Consider the following 23625-nt stretch of genomic DNA (forward strand, 5'->3'; position numbering starts at 1 on the left):
CCAACAGCTTGCACTGTGTGCCTGGAAAAGCCACAAGCACTCAATTCCAGCCCATAAAAGCAGTCGGGAGGGGGTGCTGTATCCTGCAAAGCCACAGAGGTGGAGCTGCCCAAGGCTGTGGGAGCTCACTTCTTGCATCAGCGTGACCTGGATGTGAGACATGGAGTCAAAGAAGACCATTTTGGAACTTGAAGGTTTAATGACTGCCCTATTGGGTTTTGGACTTGCATGGGGCCTGTAGCTCTTTTGTTTTGGTCAATTTCTCCCCTTTGGGATGGGGGTATTTGCCGAATGCCTGTACCCTCATTGTATCTAGGAAGTAACTAACTTGCTTTTGATTTTACAGGCTCATAGGTGGAAGGGACTTGCCTTGTCTCCAATGAAACTTTGGACTTGGACTTTTGGGTTAATGCTGGAAAGAGTTAAAGACTTTGGGGGACTGTTGAAAGGGCATATATGTGTTTTGAAACGTGAGGACATGAGATTTGGGAGGGGCCAGGGTAGAATTATAAGGTTTGGCTCTGTGTCCCCACCCATATCTCACCTTGAATTGTAATAATCCCCATGTGTCAAGGGTGGGACCACATGAAAATACGTGAATCATGGGGGTGATTTCCTCCATGCTGTTCTTGTGATAGTAAGTTCTCATGAGATCTGAGAGAACTCACTATCACCGCTTTTATAAGGGACTTCCTTCCCCCTTACAAAGTCCTCTGAGAGAACTATCAGTGGTTTTATAAGGAGCTTCCTTCCCCCTTCACTCAGCACTCATTTATCTCTCCTGCCGCCATGTGAAGAAGGACATGTCTGCTTCCCTTTCCACCATGATTCTAAGTTTCCTTGGGTGTCCCCCCCCACAGCCCTGCGGAACTGTGAGTCAATTAAACATCTTTCCTTTATAAATTACCCAGTCTCGGGCAGTTCTTTGCAGCAGTATGAGAATGGACTAATATACTATGAAAGACAAAAGAAGAAATAGAAGAACACAGAGTGAGTTAAAACATGGACATCCTGCAAAGCCTCTACTAATAATCAAGTTGCTAATTAATCTTCAACCATTAGGTAGCAGTTTCATCACTACTATTTTTGCCGTTACTGGTGACATCCTATCTCCTGTATTAATGTAAGTCATTAAAATGTAATTCTGTCTACCCTATTATATAGGCTTGTTATTATGTATTAAGAACAAATCATTGACTATGTTTAGAAATTGTTAAAGACTTTACAAAATGTAAGAATTAGCGTTAACAGTCACATAAAATGCTAAATTATTAGACACCACACTTTTCATTGGGTTTGGCACTCCCCATGCCATCCATGCATTTTTTTTAATTGCTATCGGTCACAACACTTAGCTAAACCTGACCAAATGACATCAGAGTTCATATACAAAGATGCTAACAGAGGGTTACTCTCTGCTTTTCAAGACCAGAAGTATTAAGGATGATGTATTTTATCTTAGTCCCATGGAAAGTGTTTATCTGAGAATGAAGACAACCTGAAAGAAAACAGGAATGAAAAATAGAGTGGCAGCATGTAATTGACAGTGTCTCAACCCCTGGGTTGTTTTGTCTGAAATTAGGATCCAACATTTGATATTCCTAATTATGTACACAAATAACTTCTTTATATTTTAGCTAAGATGAATTAAGTTTGTTGAATTTATTACTTATAAACAAGTTAAACATTCAGTATCTTAAGTCCACAATTATTTTATGAGTATAACATGTTAAACTTAACATTTTTATATAAGCAAAACAAATACTATTCTACAAATCTTATTTTAAGACGGGTTAAAGATTTTGATAATGTCACTGGTTTGCCTATTAAAATCCAGGTCCATCATCAGTGAATCAGTTATTTGTTATAATAAATCTACATGACTTTCTTATACAAATACTAAAATATTCAAAAAGGGCTATAAACAATTATATTCTGTCAAAGTCAGAACTGTAAATTATCTCCAAGTATTAAAAATTTGTCTGTTTATTAAAATGATCAAGTTTTAAAAAATGTAAAGACTAGTTAAAACCAGGTAGTTCTAAATGCTACTCCCATTTTACTTGTATTACTGTGAAGGTTAAATAGTTCTTCTAAATAAGCAAAAGAAATAACCTTAATTTTAAAAAATGTTATCTCACATACTAGAATTCCATGGCACAGTCTTTTACGTGGCAATTTAGACACAAACACACACACATAGAGCTACAAAAAAAGTAGATTGATATGTATAGAAAAGGAAAGCATGCTATGATATATTGGGATGTGGAAAGCAGCAAACTGCAAGTCAATATACATATACATACAAAGATATATATACACACATACACATTTATATACACATATATATCACGCTCTCATTTAAAAAATACCTTTTTGCATATACATCTATAGTCATGCACTGCATAACCACTTTTCAGTCAATGATGGATCACATGTAGAATTGTAGTCCCATAAGATTATAATACTATATTTTTACTGTATATTTTCTATGTTTAGACACTTACCATTGTGTTAAAACTGCCTACAGTATTTAGTACAGTAATATGCTGTACATGTTCATAGCCTAAGAGCAACAGACTATACCACATAGCCTGGATATGTAGTACACTACACCATCAAGGATTGCCTAAGTATACTCTATGATGTTCACAAAATGATGAAATCACCTAACGATGCATTCCTTGAACACATCCTGTGTAATAATGGTAAGTAAATGACGTATAACTGTATAATGGCAAATAAACTGAGCACGATAGTAAACACTTCATTTTGTTTTGCTCATTTAAATCTCACAATTCCCAAGAAAATACACACACACATTTATATTTATAATTATACCAGAAAAGGATACTTTCTAGTGGTTACCTCTGGAGAGTGGTATTTCTGTCAGAACAGGGAGGTGGGTGGGAAGGGTATGAAAGGGAAGAATTTTACTTTTTATCATATATTCTTCTGTACCATTTAAATTTTTTTATACTTAGCTTATACCTTAAAGTTTTTAAAAAGCAGAACAAAATAAATATTCTTTTAAAGCTTCTTTTAATATAAATATATGAGATTAAATATAGGAAAAGAGAACTTTTAAGATATAAAAGAGCTGAAATATTTTCATCTTTAAAAAGCAGGTCTTTAGATTATGAGCATGTTGTCAGTTATAAAAATAGAATATTAAGATTATATTCATCAGCAGTCTGTTATACACATTACTTTATCCAGTGAGATGATGTCAGAAGGCAAGAATGGGTGTGTGACATTCACATGGTTAAAGGATCACATCACTAGCTCCCTTTCTTTATACCTTAAAAGGAAGTTTAGTTTTGAAGCTGAAGTTCACCCTATACAACATTCTAATGTCACTGTTCTAGTAAGACAACTTAATCCTAACAGGCTTATACTTAATAACAAAACAAGTGCCAGTAAAAACAAAAACTCATATTTAAAATGCATCATCTTCCCAAACTAATATAATACCATTAATTAAACACATATTATGGGACACGCTTTTGAGTAGAGAGGGACATGAAGGTGGAAAAATAAATACTACGTATTTTTTTGTGTTTGAGAAACTCAGTTTAATAACAGAGCAACCCACAATAAATAATAAAATAGATAAAATTTAGTAGGCATATCTATCAACTAATGGAAACACAGAAGAGGGTGGCAAACAAACTCCACTGGTCCTGGCATCATAATTATTTTTCTTATTTTCTTATTCTATAGAGCTATTCCTAGAAATTTCTGAGAATTCCTAAATTTTACTCAATAAGCAAATGAATGAATTTACAGGTTTTATAGGAATACTAGTTACCTAAATATTTATAAACCCAGGTCTCTAACAAATGGAATTCAAGACACAGTACAATTAAATTCAGTGTTTGTTTTGTGCTGCATATTTGAATAAATTTTATAATAAAATCTACACACACATTTACAGAAATGGTCCTTAATGGGGGGCAATTTTGTCTCCCAGGGAACATTTGGCAATATCTGGAGAGATTTCTGCTCGTCACAACTGGTTTGGGGCGGGGGTGCTACTGGCATCTAGTGGGTAGAGGCCAGGGGCAGTGCTGAACTCCCTAAAATACACACAGCAGCTTCTCAAAACAAATAATCATTTGGTTCAATTTATTCGTAATGCCAGCATTGAAGAACCCTGATTTACAGTAATAGTTTACCAACTGACAACTCAAACTATTAAGCAGACTCACCATCTTACAGTCAGCTAAAAAACTAAAGAAGTGACAAAAAGAACAAAAAAACACAAAAACAAAACATGAGGTTGAATCAAGGCACTACCTATTATAGAGCACATATTATGTGTCAGGCACTAGACTGAGACCTTGCCTCTACAGAAAGCAAGATTACCTCTGAGTAAAGAAATCTGCCTAAGATTGCCCTGACAGTTAATCACAGTTGGGCTGCAAGTCTCCATCTGTTTGATCTAAAGCTCATGCTTTTCCCAGCACATCACTAAGCAGCCAAAATAGATTTTATCAAGTCCAAAGTTCATGGAGTTTATTCATGGGACAGCCCCTAAGATCCTGACTCAGGATGTACTCACTCTTAGAATAGACAAATTCTAATAAGTTTGATAAGTTTGGCTATCAGGATTTTAAAACCATAGCAACATAGCAAAGAAAGGGGCTGCTACAAAGCTTGCACCAAGGCCAGAGGGATATATGAAAATCATTTTAAAAAGGACATGGTAAAACAAAAAACAAATAAGATAAAAAGCACAAAAGTTTAGAGCCTTCATTACAGAGATATATCACTGCATACTCTACAGTGGTACAACGGAGAAAAGGAAGGAGGGGGGAACAGAGAAGGGAGGAAAGGGAACTGAGAAAAGAGGGAGGAAGAGAAAGGTGACAAGGAAGGGTGAAGAAAGAAGAGTGAGAAGATGAAGGGGGGAAAGAAAGAAGTAGAGAAGGGATGAGAAGGAGAAAGGGCAGAAGAGAGTGGGGGAGCACAAATCAAGAGAGAGAGAGGAGGTGGAGTGAATAACTTAGTTAAATACTGTGGGAGAAATTTAGACCAACAGAAAACAAGGAAACTGAAGAGAGAAGAAGAAAGAAAAAAAGGGAAACTAATCCTAATGCAAGAAAACCTGGGAACTAGGCAGAAATAAATGAAGAATGAGAAGGGAGAATAAGAGGTGTTCAACAGATTCCTAGAAATGAAGGCTTTTAAGCCACTCTTGTCCCAAAAAGCTGTGTATCTTCACTGTCCAATGTGGTTAGTAGCTACTAGTTGCAAGTGACTATGAGCACCGGAAATGTGGCTAATCTTAATTGAAACTTGTTGTAAGTATAAACTATAAACTTGCTTTCAAAACTTAAGTATGAAAAAATAGTAAAATAACATTTAATAATGTTTTATACTAATTACATCGAATGATGATGTTTTAGATATACTGGCTTAATAAAAATTAAAGTTAATGTCCTGTTTCTTTTTTTTTAGTATGGCTACTAGGAAATTTAAAATTACATATGTGGCTCACGTTATATTTCTATTAGGCAACACTATTCTAGATTTTTAAGATTGCTGTAGGACCCATGCCGGTAACAAAGTAAAATAACAGGAATTACTGCCATTCTTAACCTCCATCCCCCACTTTCAGAATCATGTTGGCAAGAGATGTGGAACTATATTATCTAGCTGTGCAAACTTGGTTATAACAGTAATTACAATTGCAAACAGGCCACAGACCTCTATTATAATTGTTTTTAACAGTTAAAACCAAGCAAGTGAGGCTTATTTGAATTGAGTGAAGATTGGTGAAATAAAACTATAAAATTTAATAAAAGACAATGAAACTAGAAGATGCATTTTGCAACCTTGGAACAATGTTGGGGTCTTAAAGATTTGACATTATTTCACCACCATGTTGAAGAAAAATGTTTGAAGATTTTCATTACATTCACTCACACTACAAAATACATGCCCATACTTTTGAAAGCCCATTCTCCAGTACCTATTCAATGTTTTTAAAAGCTCTTTTTTTAAAAATTAACTTTCTCATCTCTCATATAAAATCATTTTCTCATCTCTTATATATTAAAAAACAACCAGAATATTTTAAAACTTCACTAAGGAAAAATAAATGCCTATGTACTCGCTTCTCTAGCTATAGAAAAAAACTCAACCTATATTTATTGCACAATACTACATAAAAAATTGTATTACATAGTGACTATATTCTCATCCCTTTCTATTTCTATGAAATAAAAATCAAATCCAAGTCACAGTTCAATTACTTAACAAAGAATATTTGGAAGGATTAAAACAGTGCTGCTCAAACTTGAATGTATACATACATTTACTTGAGACTCTTTTATTGAACTGTAGATCCTGATTTAGTAGGTCTGGGGTGGGGCTAAAATAGGGCATTTTCAAACAAGCTTCAAGGCAATACCAATACTGATGAACTGTGGATCATATTTTGAGTAGCAAGGGGTTAAAACATAAAACAATTCTTTCATTAAAAACAATTTATATTTAATATACTAAAAGGTGGGGGGAACGTTATCCCAAAGACCCATTCTGTTTTCTATTTTAGGGTATCTCCTAAAATAGCAGGCATTTTAGTGTTTGCATGAATTGGCTGTCCAGCATTACAAGGCTGAGAAACATACCAATCCACTCATCAAACTCAAGAATTCTGGGCTGCTATTAGAGATCAAGTCAGTATTTGTTTGGGAACAGGGCCCCCACAATTTGGGCTCTAATTTAGATCCAAATAATGGGGATACAACATCAGGAAAAGAGAAAGTTATAATATAGTTCTTTGGGCTTATGGCTATATTTATGAAATATGGCACACATATATAGTTACATACGAATACTTACAAGCATACTTCATTTTATTGAGCTTCACTGCTTTTTACACATTGAAGGTTTGTGGCAAACCTGCTTCAAGCAAGTTCATTGGTACCATTTTTCCAAAACCATGTGCTCACTTTGCGTGTCTGTCACATTTTGGCAATTCTTACAATACTAAACATGTTTTCATTATTATTATCCGTTAGGGTGATCTGTGATCAGTGATCCTCAATGTAACTATTATCATTGTTATGGGGCACCATGAACTGGACCCATATAGGACGATGAACTTAATAAATGTGTGTTCCAATTCCTCCACCAACTAGCTGTTCCTGTCTCTCCCTCTCTCCTTGGGCCTATTTCCTGAGACACAATACTTAAGTAAAATTGGGCAAATTAATAACACTACAATGGCCTCTAAGTGTTCAAGTGAAAGGGAGAGTCAACCATCTCTCACTTTAAGTCACAAGTTAGAGACTGAGCTTAGTGAAGAAAGTCCAGAAAGGCCTCTTGAGACAAACAGGTAGCCAAGTTGTGAATGCAAAGGAAAAGTTCTTGAAGAAAATTAAAAGTACTACTCCAATGAACACACAAATAATATGAAGGCAAAACAGCCTTACTGCTGATAGAAAGTTTTAGTGGTCCAGATAGAAGATTAAACTGGCTATCAACATTCCTTTAAACTAAAGCCTAATAGGGCCCCAACTCTCTTAAATGTTATGAAGGCTGAGAGAGGTGAGGAAGCTGCAGAAGAAAAGTGTGAATGGTTCATGAGGTTAAAGGAAAGAACCCATCTCCATAACATAAAATGGCCAGGCAAAGCAGCAAGTGCCGATACAGAAGCTGCAACAAGTTATCCAGCAGATACTGCTAAGATCACTGACCAAGGTAGCTACACTAAACAACAGATTTTCAATGCAGATGAAACAATCTTCAACTGGAAGAAGATGCCATCGAGAACTTTCATAACTAGAGAGAAGTCAATGTCTGGCTTCAAAGCTTCAAAAGACAGGCTGACTCATGTCTGGGGCTAATTCAGCTCGTGACTTTAGATTGAACCCAATGATCATTTACTATTCTGAAAATCCTAGAGATCTTAAGAATTATGCTAAAACTGCTTTGTCTGTGCTTTACAAATGGAACAAGGCCTGGATGACAGCATATCTGTTTATAGCATGGTTTACTAAATATTTTAAACATACTGTTGAGAAAACAGTATTTGCTATTGCTCAGAAAAAAAAAGATTTCTTTCAAATTGTTACTGCTCATTGACAATGCACCTAGTCACCCAAGAGTTGATGGTTACAAGGAGATTAATGTTTTCATGTTTGTTATCACAACATCCATTCTGCAGCCCATGAATTGGGGAATTGGGGAATAATTTTGATTTTCAAGTCTTATTTTAATGAAATACATTTTACGACACTACAGCCACCGTAGACAGTGATTCCTCTGATGGATCTGGGCAAAGCAAACTGAAAACCTTCCGGAAAGGATTCATCGTTCCAGATGCCATTAAGAACTTTCCTGATTCATGGAAGGAAATCAAAATCTCAACACTAACAGGAATTTGGAAGAAGTTTATTCCAATACTCATGGATGACTTTGAGGTGTTCAAGGTGTCAGTGGAGGGAGTCACTGCAGATGTGGAAGAAATAGCAAGAGAACTAGAATTAGAGGGGGAGCCTGAAGATGCAACTGAATTGCTGCAATCTCATGAAAAAGCTTTAATGGATAAGGAGTTCCCTCTTATGGATGAGCAAAAACAGGGTTTCATGAAATCTATTCCTGGTGAAGATGCTGTGAACACTGTTGAAATGACAACAAATAATTCAGAATATTACAGAAACTTAGTTGACATAGCAGTGGCAGGGTTTGAGAGGACTAACTCCAATTTTGAAAGAAAAAATGCTATCAAACAGCACCGCATGCTACGGAGAAATCTTTCATGACAGGAAGAGTCAACGCAGCAAACTTCATTGCTGTCTTACTTAAAGAAATGGCTACAGTCACCTCAACCTTCAGCAACCACTACTCTGATAAGGCAGCAGCCACTGACATTGAGGCAAGTTCCTCCACCAACAAAAAAAACCCCACAATTTGCTGAAGGCTCAGATGACTGTATTTTCTAATCAATATTTTTAAATTAAGGTACACACATTTTTTTAAACATAATACTATTGCACACTTAATGAACTACATTATAGTATAAACATAACTTTTTATATTCACTGGGAAACCAAAAAACTCATGACTTGCTTTATTACATTCACTTTATTGAGACACTTTATTGCAGTGGTTTAGAATCAAACCCACAATATCTCCAATGTATGCCTGTACCATATATTATCAAGTAAAATGAGTAGAAGGGAAAAGAAATACATCCTTATGTGAATAAAAGGTTGAATTGTAAATTTCTCGTGATTTTATTCTTTTCTGAACCTACCAAATTTTCTATAACAAAGATATAATTCTTCTATTACACAAATACATTTTTAAGATACACCGGACAAAATCCATGAGAAGCAGGAAAGAAAAGCATTAATGCTGAGTGAATACACAAGAATTTGTATTTAATGATGGTCAAGAAACATTTAGTAAGTGTGGTAAGGAACAAAGAATTTTAGATAATGATAAAAATTCAAGTTACTTACCTTAGTAAAGTTATTCAGATGGCCTAGCTTTCTCATATTTGATACTCCTTGCAATCTGGCCACATTTTGGAGAATCTCTCTTAAGTTATCAGAAGGCTCTAGAAGGAAAGACAAGACAATTTAACATAATTTTATGAGTATTTTCCTGCTCAAACACATAAAACATGCAGTATTAAAACTTCACAACTTTGGCTCTTGGTTTAAAGTCTTATCCTCCACCCCAAATCTATTAAATGACTTCAAAGTCTGTGAGGAATCCAATTAACTTCACATCTCTACTCCCCTGTACCCATGGTCCAGCTCTGTATCATTGCCTGGAATTACTCAACCACAAAATCTTAAATCTTGCCATTATTTGAATGTGTTCCCCCAAAGTTGTGTTGGAAACTTAACCACTAATGCAAAAGTGCTGAGAAGTGGGACCTTTAAGAGGTGATTAGGTTATGAAGGCTCTGCCCCCATGAATGGATTGTTAAGGAGGAAGTGGGTTAGCATGAGAGTGAGTTTGTTATAAAAGCTTTTGGCTCTCTCTTGCATGCACCACCCCCACCTTGCTTGTGCTCATGCTCTCACAAGCATCTCTCCCCTCACCCCACCTCCAGTGCTCTCTTGACCTTCCAGCATGGGATGACATGGCAAGAAGGCACTTACTAGATGAAGGACCCTTGACCTCAGACTTCCCTGCCTCCAGAACTGTGAGAAATAAATCTCTGTATTTTATAAATCTCCCAGTCTCAGATACTCTGTTACAGCAGCATAAAACAGACTAAGAAAAATCTCAACATCACAACTTTCACTTGATAGCTGTTTGACAGCATGGCTACAATGTAGTAAAAGGGACCAAATATACTGTCCCTGTTCGAGTAAACCAAAAAATTAAATAAAATATATAGATGGTCTGTGACTTACAACGGTTAGACCTAATTTTTCAACTTTACATGGTGCCAAAGCAATACACATTTAGTAGCAACTATACTTAAAGGACCCATAAAACCATTGTTTTTCAGTATAGTACTCAATATATTACATGAAATAACAATATCTTAGTATAATATAGGCTTTGTGTTAGATAGTTTTGCCCAACTATAGGCTAATGTAAGTGTTCTGAGTACGTTTAAGGTAAGCTAGGCTAAACTAAGATGTTTGGTAGATTAGGTACATTAAATGCATTTTTGACTTAAGACATTTGCAACTTACAATGCATGTACTGGGACATAACCCTATCAGTGAGCTGTGGAACTTTAAGCTGCTTAATATATGTGTAACTGGAAACCCCAAAGGAAAGAAAGAATTGAGGGAACAGAGCAATTACTTGAAGAAATGATGGATAAAGGCCACCCAGCCTGCCCAGGCCCATTGCAAACATGGCTCTTGTCCCCTGCCAGGTGCTGCCAGTGGTGTTTCTGTCGTACTGCTCTATCTTGTGCAACTAGAAGGTCATCAAAATGCCCTTGCATCAGACCCAGGGGGGGAGTTGGAAATTGCTGCTGTTCATTGTTCTGTGTTGCAGCTAAAGGCCTGGCTGCCCCAGAGCAGCACCTTCTGAACCATTCACTATTACCTGGTAGCTGGGGGACAGATGGAGGTGGGGTGCAGCCAGGTGGTGGACTATTTGGAGGGAGACACAAAACTGCTTCCAAGAAATGACATAGGAACATCTTAACTAACAAAAGCATCAGACAAACTTAACCATGAATGGCCTGAAACCCATTCACCCTCAAGATGCTTTCCTGAGCACCCACTGTGGGATAAACTTGCTGCAACTGAAGGAAACAGTGTATTGTCTAGTAATTTGGAGCTTCATCTGGAAGGACCCAAATCCTCCTAAGAGAGAGAAAGTACCTAATAAAGTCTTACTTGCAAAAAAAGAAAAAAGTGATGGATGAAAAATTTCCAAATTTGATGAAAACAATAAACCAATAAAATGCTCAACAAGCCCCAATCACAAGAAACATGAAGAAAACTAGACCTAGGCAGATTATAATCAAATTGCTCAAAACCACTGATAGAGATAATCTTACAAGTAGCCAGATTAAAAAAAAGAAGTTACATAGAGAAAAACAAAAACAAACAAAAAGGATAACGGCGGATTTCTTATCCAAAACAGGACAAAACAGAAGACAGTAAAGCAACACCTTTAAAATAATGAAAGAAAAAATGCTTTAAAAAATACTTGCTTTACAAAAACAAGCCAAGAAAACTAGACCTAGGCAGATTATAATCAAATTGCTCAAAACCACTGACAGAGAAAATCTTAAAAGCCAGATTGAAAAAAAAAGAAGTTACATAAAGCAAAGCAAAAAAAAAAAAAGATAACGGATTTCTTGTCCAAAACAGAAGACAATGAAGCAACATCTTTAGAGTAATGAAACAAATGCTTTAAAAATATACTTCACAAAAACAAGCCATGGGCCAGATATGGCCTTATAGGCAGTAGTTTGCCACCTCTGGAATAGACTGTCAACTTCTCCAGATGGCTATAAACTATTAAAATCTTCACCATCCTATTTGTTTTAAATAAAAACAAAAGCACAATTTTAAGAATACATTACCAAGTTTTTGATATTTTAGTTTAAGAGCCATTATGACTTCCTTTGAGATTTTTATCTGTTAACACCAACTCAAGGAACTGTTTTGAATTAGTGTTTTCCTCACCAAATGAAACTGTTTGCATTGTCCTGTTTTAAATTTAGCTTGCATCTGCCTACCTTACTCCATTCTGTTATACTGGGTGTTGCCTATGACAACAAATGTGGTGTCAAGGCACTAAGTACACTACTTAGCTATTTCCAATTGCTTTGAAGTTGCTACATGCTGAGATCAATCATTTGATTTTCATGACAGATGAAATATTTTTAATGTAAATAAAATTCAATCTTAAGTGATTTAGCGTGGCAGTCCCCACCTTTTGGACACCAGGGACAGGTTCCGTGGAAAACAATTTTTCCATGGACCTGGGGTGGGGATGGTTTTGGGATGAAACTGTTTCACCTCAAATCATCAGGCATTAGATTCTCATAAGGAGGGCACAACCTAGATCCCTCACATGTGCAGTTCACAATAGGGTTTGTGCTCCTATTAATAATCTAACGCTGCTGCTGATCTAACAGGAGGTGGAGCTCCGGCAGTAATGCTCACTCCCCTGCTGCTCACCACCTGCTGTGCAGCCCGGTCCCTAGCAAACCACAGACCTGTACCAGTACAGGCTCAGGGGCTGGAGACTTCTGGTTTAGCATGTCTTTACACTTAGCGATTTTGGGGAGTTATTTTGAAAGTCGAATGATCCATTACTGAGTGAGACTGGATCTATTAAAAAGAATTACAAGGGGCCATGAACAGGTCACTGTATTTAGTAATATCTTTTCACTACTATAAATTGTATCTGTTTGAAAAGACTGTAGGAGAATAATTATAAGCAAGTCAATGGCATTAAGATGATTTAACTATATCTGAGAAGTTCATAAAAATTTTATAACAACCCTTTAGATAATTTAGGACCTATGGTAGTTTGCAAAGTCAGGGTTGAGGTTCATAGAAGCTAGTGTGAAACTCATCTAATGGAAATGTATAATCTAAACATTTTACTTCAGTTTATCATTAGCTTGTCAGGCACCAAACAGATTAACTCGTGACAATATAGTTACTGCTATCTAATGATCTAACAGGACTAATAGTTACGATGATTAGTCTGAAAAGATAGATTCCTTACAAAGGTTTGCAAATTTTTAAATACTGCCTATTTTCTGGGTACAAACTGATTGCAGACATTTTTTTTAAACCACAATCTTGTTACAAAGCAAAATCTCATATCTAAGTGTATTCATTCAACAAGTATTAACTGAATGGCTATTCTGATCAGGTACTGTTTTAAGTGTATTCATTCAGTAAGTATTAACTGAATGGTTATTATGATCAGGTACTGTTTTAGGTACTGGAAATATAGCAATAAACAAGACAACTCCCTCTCTAATGTATCTAACATAGAAGTGGAAGAAAACTGATGACAACAACAACAAACTGCATGCACATAATTTAAAAACTGACAGGTGGTAATAACTCAACAATGAGTCAAATGTTTGCCTAATGAAGATGTTAACCTTCTTAACCCAAACCAAGATGAATCAGCCTTTCTCCTTTCTCCTTCCTTCTCCTCCTCAAAGCTTTCTCCTTTATATAATTACCAAGAACCTCCACCTCCCAGACAGTATTTGACTTCCAGATCAATTAAAATAGGGCCATTTTAGACACTGAACCACTATCTAATACTCATGTGGTACAATGCTGCTCTGAGGAACTTTTTAACTTGAAATAACAGGTTAAAGTTTCCCTGGTAATAAAATGAGAAATCTCTGCTTTCTTCTTTACCTGCTAGACCAGGGACTGAAAAACATTTTCTGTAAGTATTTTGACTTTGTAGGCCATAAGTTTCCGTTGCAGCTATGCAACTCTAATGTTTTAGATCAGAAAGCAAGTGTAGAAAATGGACTTTTCACATGTATTATTCAGTTCAGTATACTACAAAACTAAGTAATTGAGACCAAATGGCTTCTTAAACAACAGAAGTTTATGTCTCATAGTTCTAGAGGCTGCAAGTCCAAGATCAGGGTGAAAGCATGGTCAGGTCCTGGTTCCTCTTCCAGGTTGCAGACTGCCAATTTCTCACTGTCTCCTCACATGGTGGGGAAAAGGGGCTAGAGAGCTCCCTGGGGTCCCTTTTATAAGGGCACTAATTCCACTTGTGAGGGCTTCACCCTTAGGACCTAATTACCTCCCAGAGGCCCCATCTCCTAATACCAATACCTTACGGGTTAGGATTTTGACATACGAATTTTTGAATGAGACAAACATTCAGTTCATTGCACTGTTACAATAAAACAAACTTGGCTCTCGAGCTGCAGTCTGTCAACCCTTAGAGTGTCACCACTTAAAGTAGTGAGCAAGCTGAGATTGACATGGTTTTTATATGGGGGATAGGGTGAACAGATATGGAAATGGCAAAAAGAAATTTAAAGAGAGGTTTATCTGTCTCTATTTCTTCCTACTCTCAGTGTTTCCAATCTTCCCTCTCTAAAACTGTCTACGGATAACAGCAATATGTGAAAAGTATAAGGTCAGAAATGAGATAATCTAACTAAGATGATATTCTCTGAAGGCTTAAAGTTTAGAAAACCATGGCTGTATGAGAGAAAAAAGGAAAAAATAACCAGACACAGTTGCTCACACCTGTAGTCCCATCTACTCGGGAGGCTGAGGTGGGAGGACTGCTTGAGCCCAGGAGGTCAAGGCTGCAGTGGGCAGTGATAATGTCACTTGTACTCCAGCCTGGGCAACAAACCGTGCAAGACCCTGTCTCAAAAACAAAACAAAACAAAAAAAAAGGAAAAAATAAATGTGGGTAGCTTGCTATGATAGGCAACTACTCAAATGGAAGGAAGCAAAATACAAAAGAACTACTAGAATTACAGTGGCTCTTTTCCTCACCCTGTGTAGACTGGAAATACTATATGTATTCCTGATGAATCTCTCTGGAGGTAATGCAGTAACTGCAGCAATTCCAAATATCCAGTGATTTAATATCTTCAATTGTAGAGCTGAATACAATTGATTTCAACCATCTTTAATTTGATCTGTCTTCTCCTGTCCTTCCATTGAGGAGTTGCCTATTCTGCTTGTGACACTGTAGATACTCTGTGGTATTGTTTTTAATAGATGAGTTAAAAATATAATGGATGGCCGGGTGCAGTGGCTCACATCTGTAATCCTAGTACTTTGGGAGGCCGAGGTGGGTGGATCACCTGAGGTCACGAGTTTGAGACCAGCCTGACCAATATGGAGAAACCCCGTCTCTCCTAACAATACAAAATAAGCTGGGTGTGGTTGTGCATGCCTGTTAATCCCAGCTACTCAGGAGGCTGAGGCAGGAGAATTGCTTGAACCCAGGAAGCGGAGGTTGTGGTGAGCCGAGATCGCACCATTGCACTCCAGCCTGGGTAACAAGAGCAAAACCCCATCTCAAAAAAATCAAAAATAATGTATTACTCTCACATACTAGTCACTGCGTATTATTAAGAAAAACAAAATGCAGATTTAGAAGAGAAACCAAAATGTCAAGAGATTTATTTTCTTGACTTTACACTGCCTTATATATTTTTGGAAGTGAGGACTGTATAAAACTTTAAGTATAGCTGAAAACAGATGGGGTTAACACTTAATTACCTCTAAGGAGATAATACATGGCAATTCAAGGATTCTTGCAATTAGGAAAGTATATACATCAAAAATATTTTCAGAGAAGTTAATTTTAGGTGGTAAAAATTACTGATGATTTATTTTTATGTCTTGGACTATATTTTACTTCTCTAAATGAGTACAAAAAAACATGCACAAAATGAGAGGAACTGGAAAAAAAAAAAAGAAGACTTCCTGGCTGTGACTAGATTAAAATAATTAATCTCTCTACATTGCTTTTATAAGTAAAAATGGAAAAAGCAGTTTAAAATAAATACAATAAATGTAAGTGTAATGTGTTTTATATGTGCTTCATTATCATGTATTGCATGGCACGTATATAGTATTCACTGGAGTATTATATATTAATGTCACAATAAGTTACACATATTTATGTTAAAGTTTATTTTTTAGAGTACTTCTGATGTTACATTATTTTGTAGACATTTTGAAAAATAAAAAAGTCAAAGAAAATTTTAAAAAATTACTAACACTTCCATCCTGCAGAAGCATTTTTACATATCAGTGTTAAATATTTTTCTAAGTATACAGAATAGAAAGCAGTCTTAATTAGTATAAAGCTAATTATCTGACAGAGGTATCTAATCCTCTGCTCATGAAAAGACTATTAAGAAAATGAAAAGACAATCCACAAAATGGGTAAAAAACATTCACAGCACAAGCATCAGACAAGATTTTAATAACCAATATATGACTATCATCTACAAATCAACAATAAAATAACCCATGTAAAAACAGGTAAAAGATTTAAATAGATGTGAAAGCAAAAGAGGATAAGAGGCCAAAAAGTATGAGAAAAGGTGCCTAACATCATTAATTAACAGGAAAATGAAAATTAAAACCACAGAAGTACCATTACACATCTATTAAGAATAGCTAAAATCAAGAAGAATGACAACATCGAATGTTGGAGAGGCTATGGAGCAACTGGAATTCTTACACACTGTTGGAGGAGCATGAAATGTTACAATCACTTTAAAGAACTGTTGGCAACATACACCTGTCAATATTATGATTCTGTAATTTCACTCTCAGTTAGAAATACATGCCCACAAATATACTTGTACAAGAATATTTATAGCAGCCTTATTCATAACAGCCCCAAATTGGAAACAACCCAAATGTCCATCAACAGATGGATAAACAAATTGTGGTATATCTACATATTGGAATATTAATCAAAAATCAGAAAAACAGAGCTGTGTGCAGTGGCTCATGCCTGTAATCCCAGCAGCTAGGGAGGCTGAGGCAGGAGATCCCTTGAGCCCAGGTGTTTGAGGCTGCAGTGAGCTATGAATGTGCCACTGCACTCCAGCTCGGGTGCCAGAGCAAGACCCAGTCTCTTAAAACCAAAACAATATTAATAAGAAAAAAACTACTTATACATACAACATAGATGAATTTCAAAAACGTTAAGAAAAAGAAGCCAGACACAAGAGTATATATTGTATCATTCTATTTGTATGCAATGCAAATATAAGCGGAAATAATCTATAATAGAAATCAGATAGTGATTGCTGGAAGATAAAGTAACCAATTGGAAACAGGCAAGGGGGTTTAGGGAAGGGGATAAAAATATGTTATATCTTGTTTGGAAGTAGTGGATAATTATCGAATGACACTTAAATGCATACTTAAAATATGTACATTTTGTGTTAATTACAGCTCAACAAAGATTAGCATATCATAAAACTCTTTACATATTTAAACACACACATATACAAAGATACATAATACATACACCACCAAGAGAAAACTAACATATAAACCATTATTCACTAATTATTCATTTATTTATTTCTTGGCTCAATTCTCTGTATGTGCACATGTACACACACACATATGTATATGTTTATATGTGTGTAAACATTAATATAAAATTGGCTTCAATATATGCTGCTTTATAACTTGCTGCAATAAACTATATTGTTATCTTTACCTGTCAATAAATACACAACACAAAATTGATTTTTAAACAAATCTGAATCCAAGTACCTACAGTAAATTAATGACCAAAAACTGCTGGCATGCACATGCTACTTGGGAGTAATGGAAAGGAAAAAAACCTTTGGAATAAAAAAGAACTGAATTCAAATCTAGCTTATTCACCCCCAAACCATGTAGCCTTGGCTAAATCACTTAACTTTATGAGCATCCATTTTCTCTACGTAAAGTGGAAATATTTACCTACTTTAAAAATGCTTTTGCAAAATGTGAGATATAACTTCCTTAGCACAGTGCCTAGCCCATAACAGCTACTCAATAAATAATGACTATAATTAAAAGTTATTTGTTTAGTATAACCAATTTCCATGGAGTAATCATGTGAAATTTATACAGGTGGCCCAGGCAAGTGTTTAACACATTAGTCTGTTTAAATTAACTTTTATTATATGAGGGTTTTAGTAGTACATTACTTTCATGATCCAAGACTAATTCGTTTCTAAAGTAGAAACAATAATGACCTTCCAGAGCTATATTAATGATTACATTAGATATTCCATACAGAAATATTCAAACCATAAAGTGCTATACAAATACTAGAAATTATGACCCTCTTTCTTACTCTAGTGTGAACTACCTGAAATCATTTAATATGCAGGTAGAATTTGTTTTGCTTATATAACATATGACGTACTTTTTGATACAGAATTCTATCTAAAAGTGTTATTAATGAAACCTCAAACAAATCCTTAAAGAAACTATTTTTTCAGTCATGCAAGAGGAGTAAATTATAATTAAAGGAGTCAGTACAAATTTAATAAAGCCAAATATGCTGATAACTCAACAGGCCACTATGTTGTCATAAGTATATTCTCAGAATATATTCCCCGACATCTTACGGTCACTTCAAGGATCCCTCAATTCTTATCCACTATCCCATCACTTACCTAGCCTTTAATTTTCCAGCACTCTTACCTAAACTCTCAGTAGTTTGGATGAGATGTCATTTACTCTAGAGCATTATCTGTGTAGCTCTGTAATTTCTAATATTTTGACTCTAAAACAGGACAGTAAAAAAAATAGGTGAACAATTATATAACATGAACCAAGATTCTATGAAGGGTTTTAAGCTTTATGAGGACAAGGACATCTTGCTTACAATTATCTTCAAATGCCCACCACAGTCTCTGCCACACAGTAGGCTTTCAAGAATTATTTTTCTATATTAAATAATAAATATGTGAGTAAACATTTTTTAAGACCAGGTTGTGGCTGCTAACAGTACTCAACAGGAGGAGGGTCCAACCAACATTTACTAAGCATGAAGTATATGTCTGGTCATGTACTAATTCCAGTAAGTATTGCTAATTATCCCTTCCAATAGCCCTGTGAAGCAAAACACCAAGAGGACAGAGAAGAAGGAAAAAGAAACAACTATAAAAGGAGTATGTGAAAGGAGGGTGATATGCATATAATGGCTATCAGGCAGCACGAACCTAACAAAGCTTTAGTTCCTGTCATTATCTCTTCTTCTAGGCTTCATACAAGGTTTCTCACACTCATGAGCTCCTTCTAATTAAAATTACTTATAAAATGTTTTCTTGAAGGGCTAGGGGCTGAATAGAATCTTGAAGCAAATGTCTACATATATTTCCATTTATCACCTATAACTGTTCAGAAAAAAACGATTATTACATTTAATGACTGACCAGGCTTGTTGATAACCACCTTAAAGAGGCACTGAAAAGAAAAGGCAGTTAAGCAAACTCTGAGTAATTACTGGTCCTTTAAATTCTTTTCCACCTTAAGGGAAAATTTCTCCTTAAAAGTTATCGTTGACATTTTCCTCTCCCTGATCTCTCACCTTCAACTGGCCAGCAAAGTGCTATTTACTCCTCTCTAAAGTTTCTGACATCTTTTCCCTTTTTTTAATTCTATCAACCATAGCCGCATTTCAAATGCTCTTCTAACTCATACCTAAATTATGGCAAAAGCTGCACAATGAATTAATTTCCTGTGCTTATATTGCCTCTCTTTCTTCTAATCCAATCTCCAAGCCACTGCGAGATTAACTGTACAAATCTAACTTTTATCATTTTATCTACCTTCCTGAAAATTTCAAAGAGAATCTGGGACTGGGAGTAGAGCTGAACAATGTATTCTATGATGTATTTGTGAATACACATAAACAAATACTACAACATATCCAACTAGAAAAGTTGGATACATACGCGACTTCAACAGTAGAACAAAATAAAACAATCACACAAATCTGATATGTAATTATGTCTTTAATATCTATGATTGTGAGCAGATACGACTAAAAGTATATGAAGATTACTGTAGTTAGCATTACTTTTGCAAAAGCCAGAAGCAAAACTGTCTCCACTAGCAAAGACACTGGGAGTCCATATTCTCACCCTTACCCACAGGTACAAAAGATGAGAAAAGCATTGCTTCAAACAATCTAACATTTCCTGAAATTCTAACAATTATTAATTTCAAAAAGTTACATAATTTAGTAGAGAAAGGCTGTATCCCAAGGATAGCATCTTCTGAGGGCCTCTAGTTTATGATAAAATAACTATGCAGAGGAAGTCAAAATTTACCAAGAAAACCTATTCCATCTTTGGATAGAAAAATAGAACATTTTTTCTTTACTGATGCCAAAATCTGCCCCTTTGTAATTTTTGTCTATTTGTTCTGGTGTAACCATCTGGAATGCAGAGAACAAGTATTATCCTCCGTTTACATACTTGAAATAACCACGTTTTCTCTCAAGCAACTGAAGCACATAATAATCCTTTGATCATTGGTATATTTTAAATATAAATACAATGGCAAAAATAGTAAAGAAAAACTTGTCAATCAATTACAATGGCAAGTCAATCAGTTTACCTGGGTTATAATGTTCCTAAAATGTTAAGTTTATCATACTGAAAACTGAACATGGACTTCATTTCTGGTTCCACAAAACAGGAGCCTGGAAGTCATCACATCATTCTAACAACAAGTAAAAATCTGAACAAACTGAAAAATCAACAACTCTTCTTGAATTTGTAAGAGAAGTGAGGACACAGGGCAAACCACTACCCCCAAGATCATAAAGATAGACACGAGAATACAGGGAGTCACACATTAGAAAAGAGGTTCATGAGCAGAAACTGCCAGGAGAACCAATGCCTAGGTAGGAAAACTGAAGTGCAATTAACCAACTGAATGCTTCATAGCTGTTTCAGAAAAACGACAAACCACGAAGCGCTTCTTGAGAGGCAATGATACGGATAGAGACAGAGCAACATGGACAGCAAGATGGCACTAGGTCCCTTTAACCTGGCATGCCGTTTGTTTCTCAACCCAACTTGGGGAACAACTTTCTCATTCTTTAGAAGTCTAGCTCAGACTAGATTAGTAAAGGTTTTTCCTAACCTACAAGCCCCCTTCTCTATACTCTTATGATACATTCTTCATACTAATATTATAGCACATATAACACATATATCTGATTTGTCAGGGTTCCAATTTACAGTTAGTATACCACTGTAATTATTAATACCATCTATTTTCACTTCCCAAAGTATCCCAGGTTGTATTATAAATAACAACTATAAATAATATGATCGCCTTAAGTGTAAACTTCAACTGCAGTGTCTGTTTTTCTTAGGACTACATCTGCTCCATTATCTCCTTCTCCCAGAGACTAGAATTGTGTTGTTGGCTTCTTGTACCAGAGTCCTACTCTTTTTTTTTTTTTTTTGGAACAGACTCTTGCTCTGTTGCCCAGGCTGGAGCACTGGAGTACAATGGTGGGATCTCAGCTCACTGCAACCTCTGCCTCCCGGGTTCAAGCAATTCTCCTGCTTCAGCCTCCTGAGTAGTTGAGATTACAGGTGTGTGCCACCATGCCTGGCTAATTTTTGTATTTCTAGTAGACACAGGGTTTCACCATGTTGGTCAGGCTAGTCTCGAACTTCTGACCTCCTGATCTGCCCGTCTTGGCCTCCCAAAGTGCTGGGATTACAGGCATGAACCACTGCCCCTGGCTCACCAGTGTCCTACTTTTATAATAATGATGGCAGAAAGAGTTATGGCAATTTCTGCTGATTTGTAACATATTAAAATTCTCTTCCCTAAAGATGGGAAAAAGAGACACTGGGGACTAGTAGTCAGGGAAGGAGGAAAGAGGAGTGAGCGCTGAAAAACAACCTACTGGGTACCATGCACACTACCTGGGTAATGGGATCATTTGTACACTGAACCTCAGCAACATGCAACTTAACCATGTAACAAACCTGCACATGTACCCCCGAAACTAAAGGTTGAAAAACAAATAACTACATGTTTTTAACAATAATTAAATTTTTCTTCTCAAGGACTCCGGGATTCAGATCTATTTTCCTCCCCCTTCAATTTTGAATTATAAACTTACTTCGTTTTATACTTTCCTCTTTCTGTGTACACAAAAACATCTTCCTTTCTTTAATTCCAAAGAATTGCTCACTTTGAATGATTTCAAGGAGAAAAGGTTATAATTAATGGAAGAAAAAAAAGTCCTTGCTGGCAGTTTATCATTCTGTACCTGTGGATAAATTAAACAAGTGACATCTACCAGGCCACTCCTGTGATTGTCTTAAAATTCTATTAACAAAAACCATGTCTTTAATTGGTTTATTATCAGCAAATTATTATATACTGTAACTATCAAATATAGACGAGGATCTAGGTATACAACACTAACAGAAAGTGAGCTAGATATAGTTAATAATTCATTTGAACAGAGCATCTATTAAAAGTTGTATAATTTTGGGGGTGGAGCCAAGACGGCCAAATAGGAACAGCTCCAGTCTACAGCTCCCAGCGTAAGCGACGCAGAAGACGGGTGATTTCTGAATTTCCAACTGAGGTACTGGGTTCATCTCACTGGGGAGTGCCAGACAGTGGGTGCAGAACAGTGGGTGCAGCGCACCGTGCGTGAGCTGAAGCAGGGTAAGGCATCGCCTCACCCGGGAAGCACAAGGGGTCAGGGAATTCACTTTCCTAGTCAAAGAAAGGGGTGACAGACGGCACCTGGAAAATCAGGTCACTCCCACCCTAATACTGAGCTTTTCCAACGGGCTTAACAAACAGCACACCAGGAGATTATATCCCACACCTGACTCAGAGGGTCCTACGCCCACGGAGCCTCACTCATTACTAGCACAGCAGTCTGAGATCAAATTGCAAGGCAGCAGCGAGGCTGGAGGAGGGGTGCCTGCCATTGCTGAGGCTTGAGTAGGTAAACAATGTGGCCAGGAAGCTCGAACTGGGTGGCGCCCACCACAGCTCAAGGAGGCCTGCCTGCCTGCCTCTGTAGGCTCCACCTCTGGGGGGGCAAGGCACAGACAAATAAAAGGCAGCAGTAACCTCTGCAGCCTTAATTGTCCCTGTCTGACAGATTTGAAGAGAGTAGTGGTCCTCCCAGCACGCAGCTTGATATCTGAGAACGGCAGAATGCCTCCTCAAGTGGGTCCCTGATCCCCAAGTAGCCTAACTGGGAGGCACCCCCCAGGAGGGGCAGACTGACACCTCACACAGCCAAGTACTCCTCTGAGACAAAACTTCCAGAGGAACGATCAGGCAGCAGCATTTGCAGTTCACCAATATCTGCTGTTCTGCAGCCACCACTGCTGATACCCAGGCAAACAGGGTCTGGAGTGGACCTCCAGCGAACTCCAACAGACCTGCAACTGAGGGTCCTGACTGTTAGAAGGAAAACTAACAAACAGAAAGGACATCCACACCAAAAACCCATCTGTACGTCACCGTCATCAAAGACCTAAGGTAGATAAAACCACAAAGATAGGAAAAAAACAGAGCAGAAAAACCGAAAACTCTAAAAATCAGAGCACCTCTCCTCCTCCAAACGAATGCAGCTCCTCACCAGCAATGGAACAAAGCTGGACGGAGAATGACT

At 36.7% G+C, this 23625-nt stretch overlaps 1 protein-coding gene and 1 pseudogene across 6 annotated transcripts in view; one reads left to right on the top strand and one right to left on the bottom strand.

Moving 5' to 3' along the window:
* Window positions 1–23625, bottom strand: part of RICTOR (RPTOR independent companion of MTOR complex 2) — a 133598-nt gene that overhangs the window by 71695 nt on the left and 38278 nt on the right. For all 6 annotated transcript variants that reach the window (XM_032136080.2, XM_032136079.2, XM_032136081.2 and 3 more), the window contains exon 3: window positions 9480–9577. In XM_032136080.2, coding sequence (XP_031991971.1) covers window positions 9480–9577 — 98 coding nt within the window. The remainder of the gene's footprint in view (window positions 1–9479; window positions 9578–23625) is intronic.
* On the top strand, window positions 10719–11154 carry LOC116457094 (androgen-induced gene 1 protein-like; annotated as a pseudogene).

This window comes from Hylobates moloch, unplaced genomic scaffold (genome assembly GCF_009828535.3).
Source record: "Hylobates moloch isolate HMO894 unplaced genomic scaffold, HMol_V3 SCAFFOLD_17, whole genome shotgun sequence".
In the NCBI taxonomy this organism is placed as follows: domain Eukaryota; kingdom Metazoa; phylum Chordata; class Mammalia; order Primates; family Hylobatidae; genus Hylobates; species Hylobates moloch.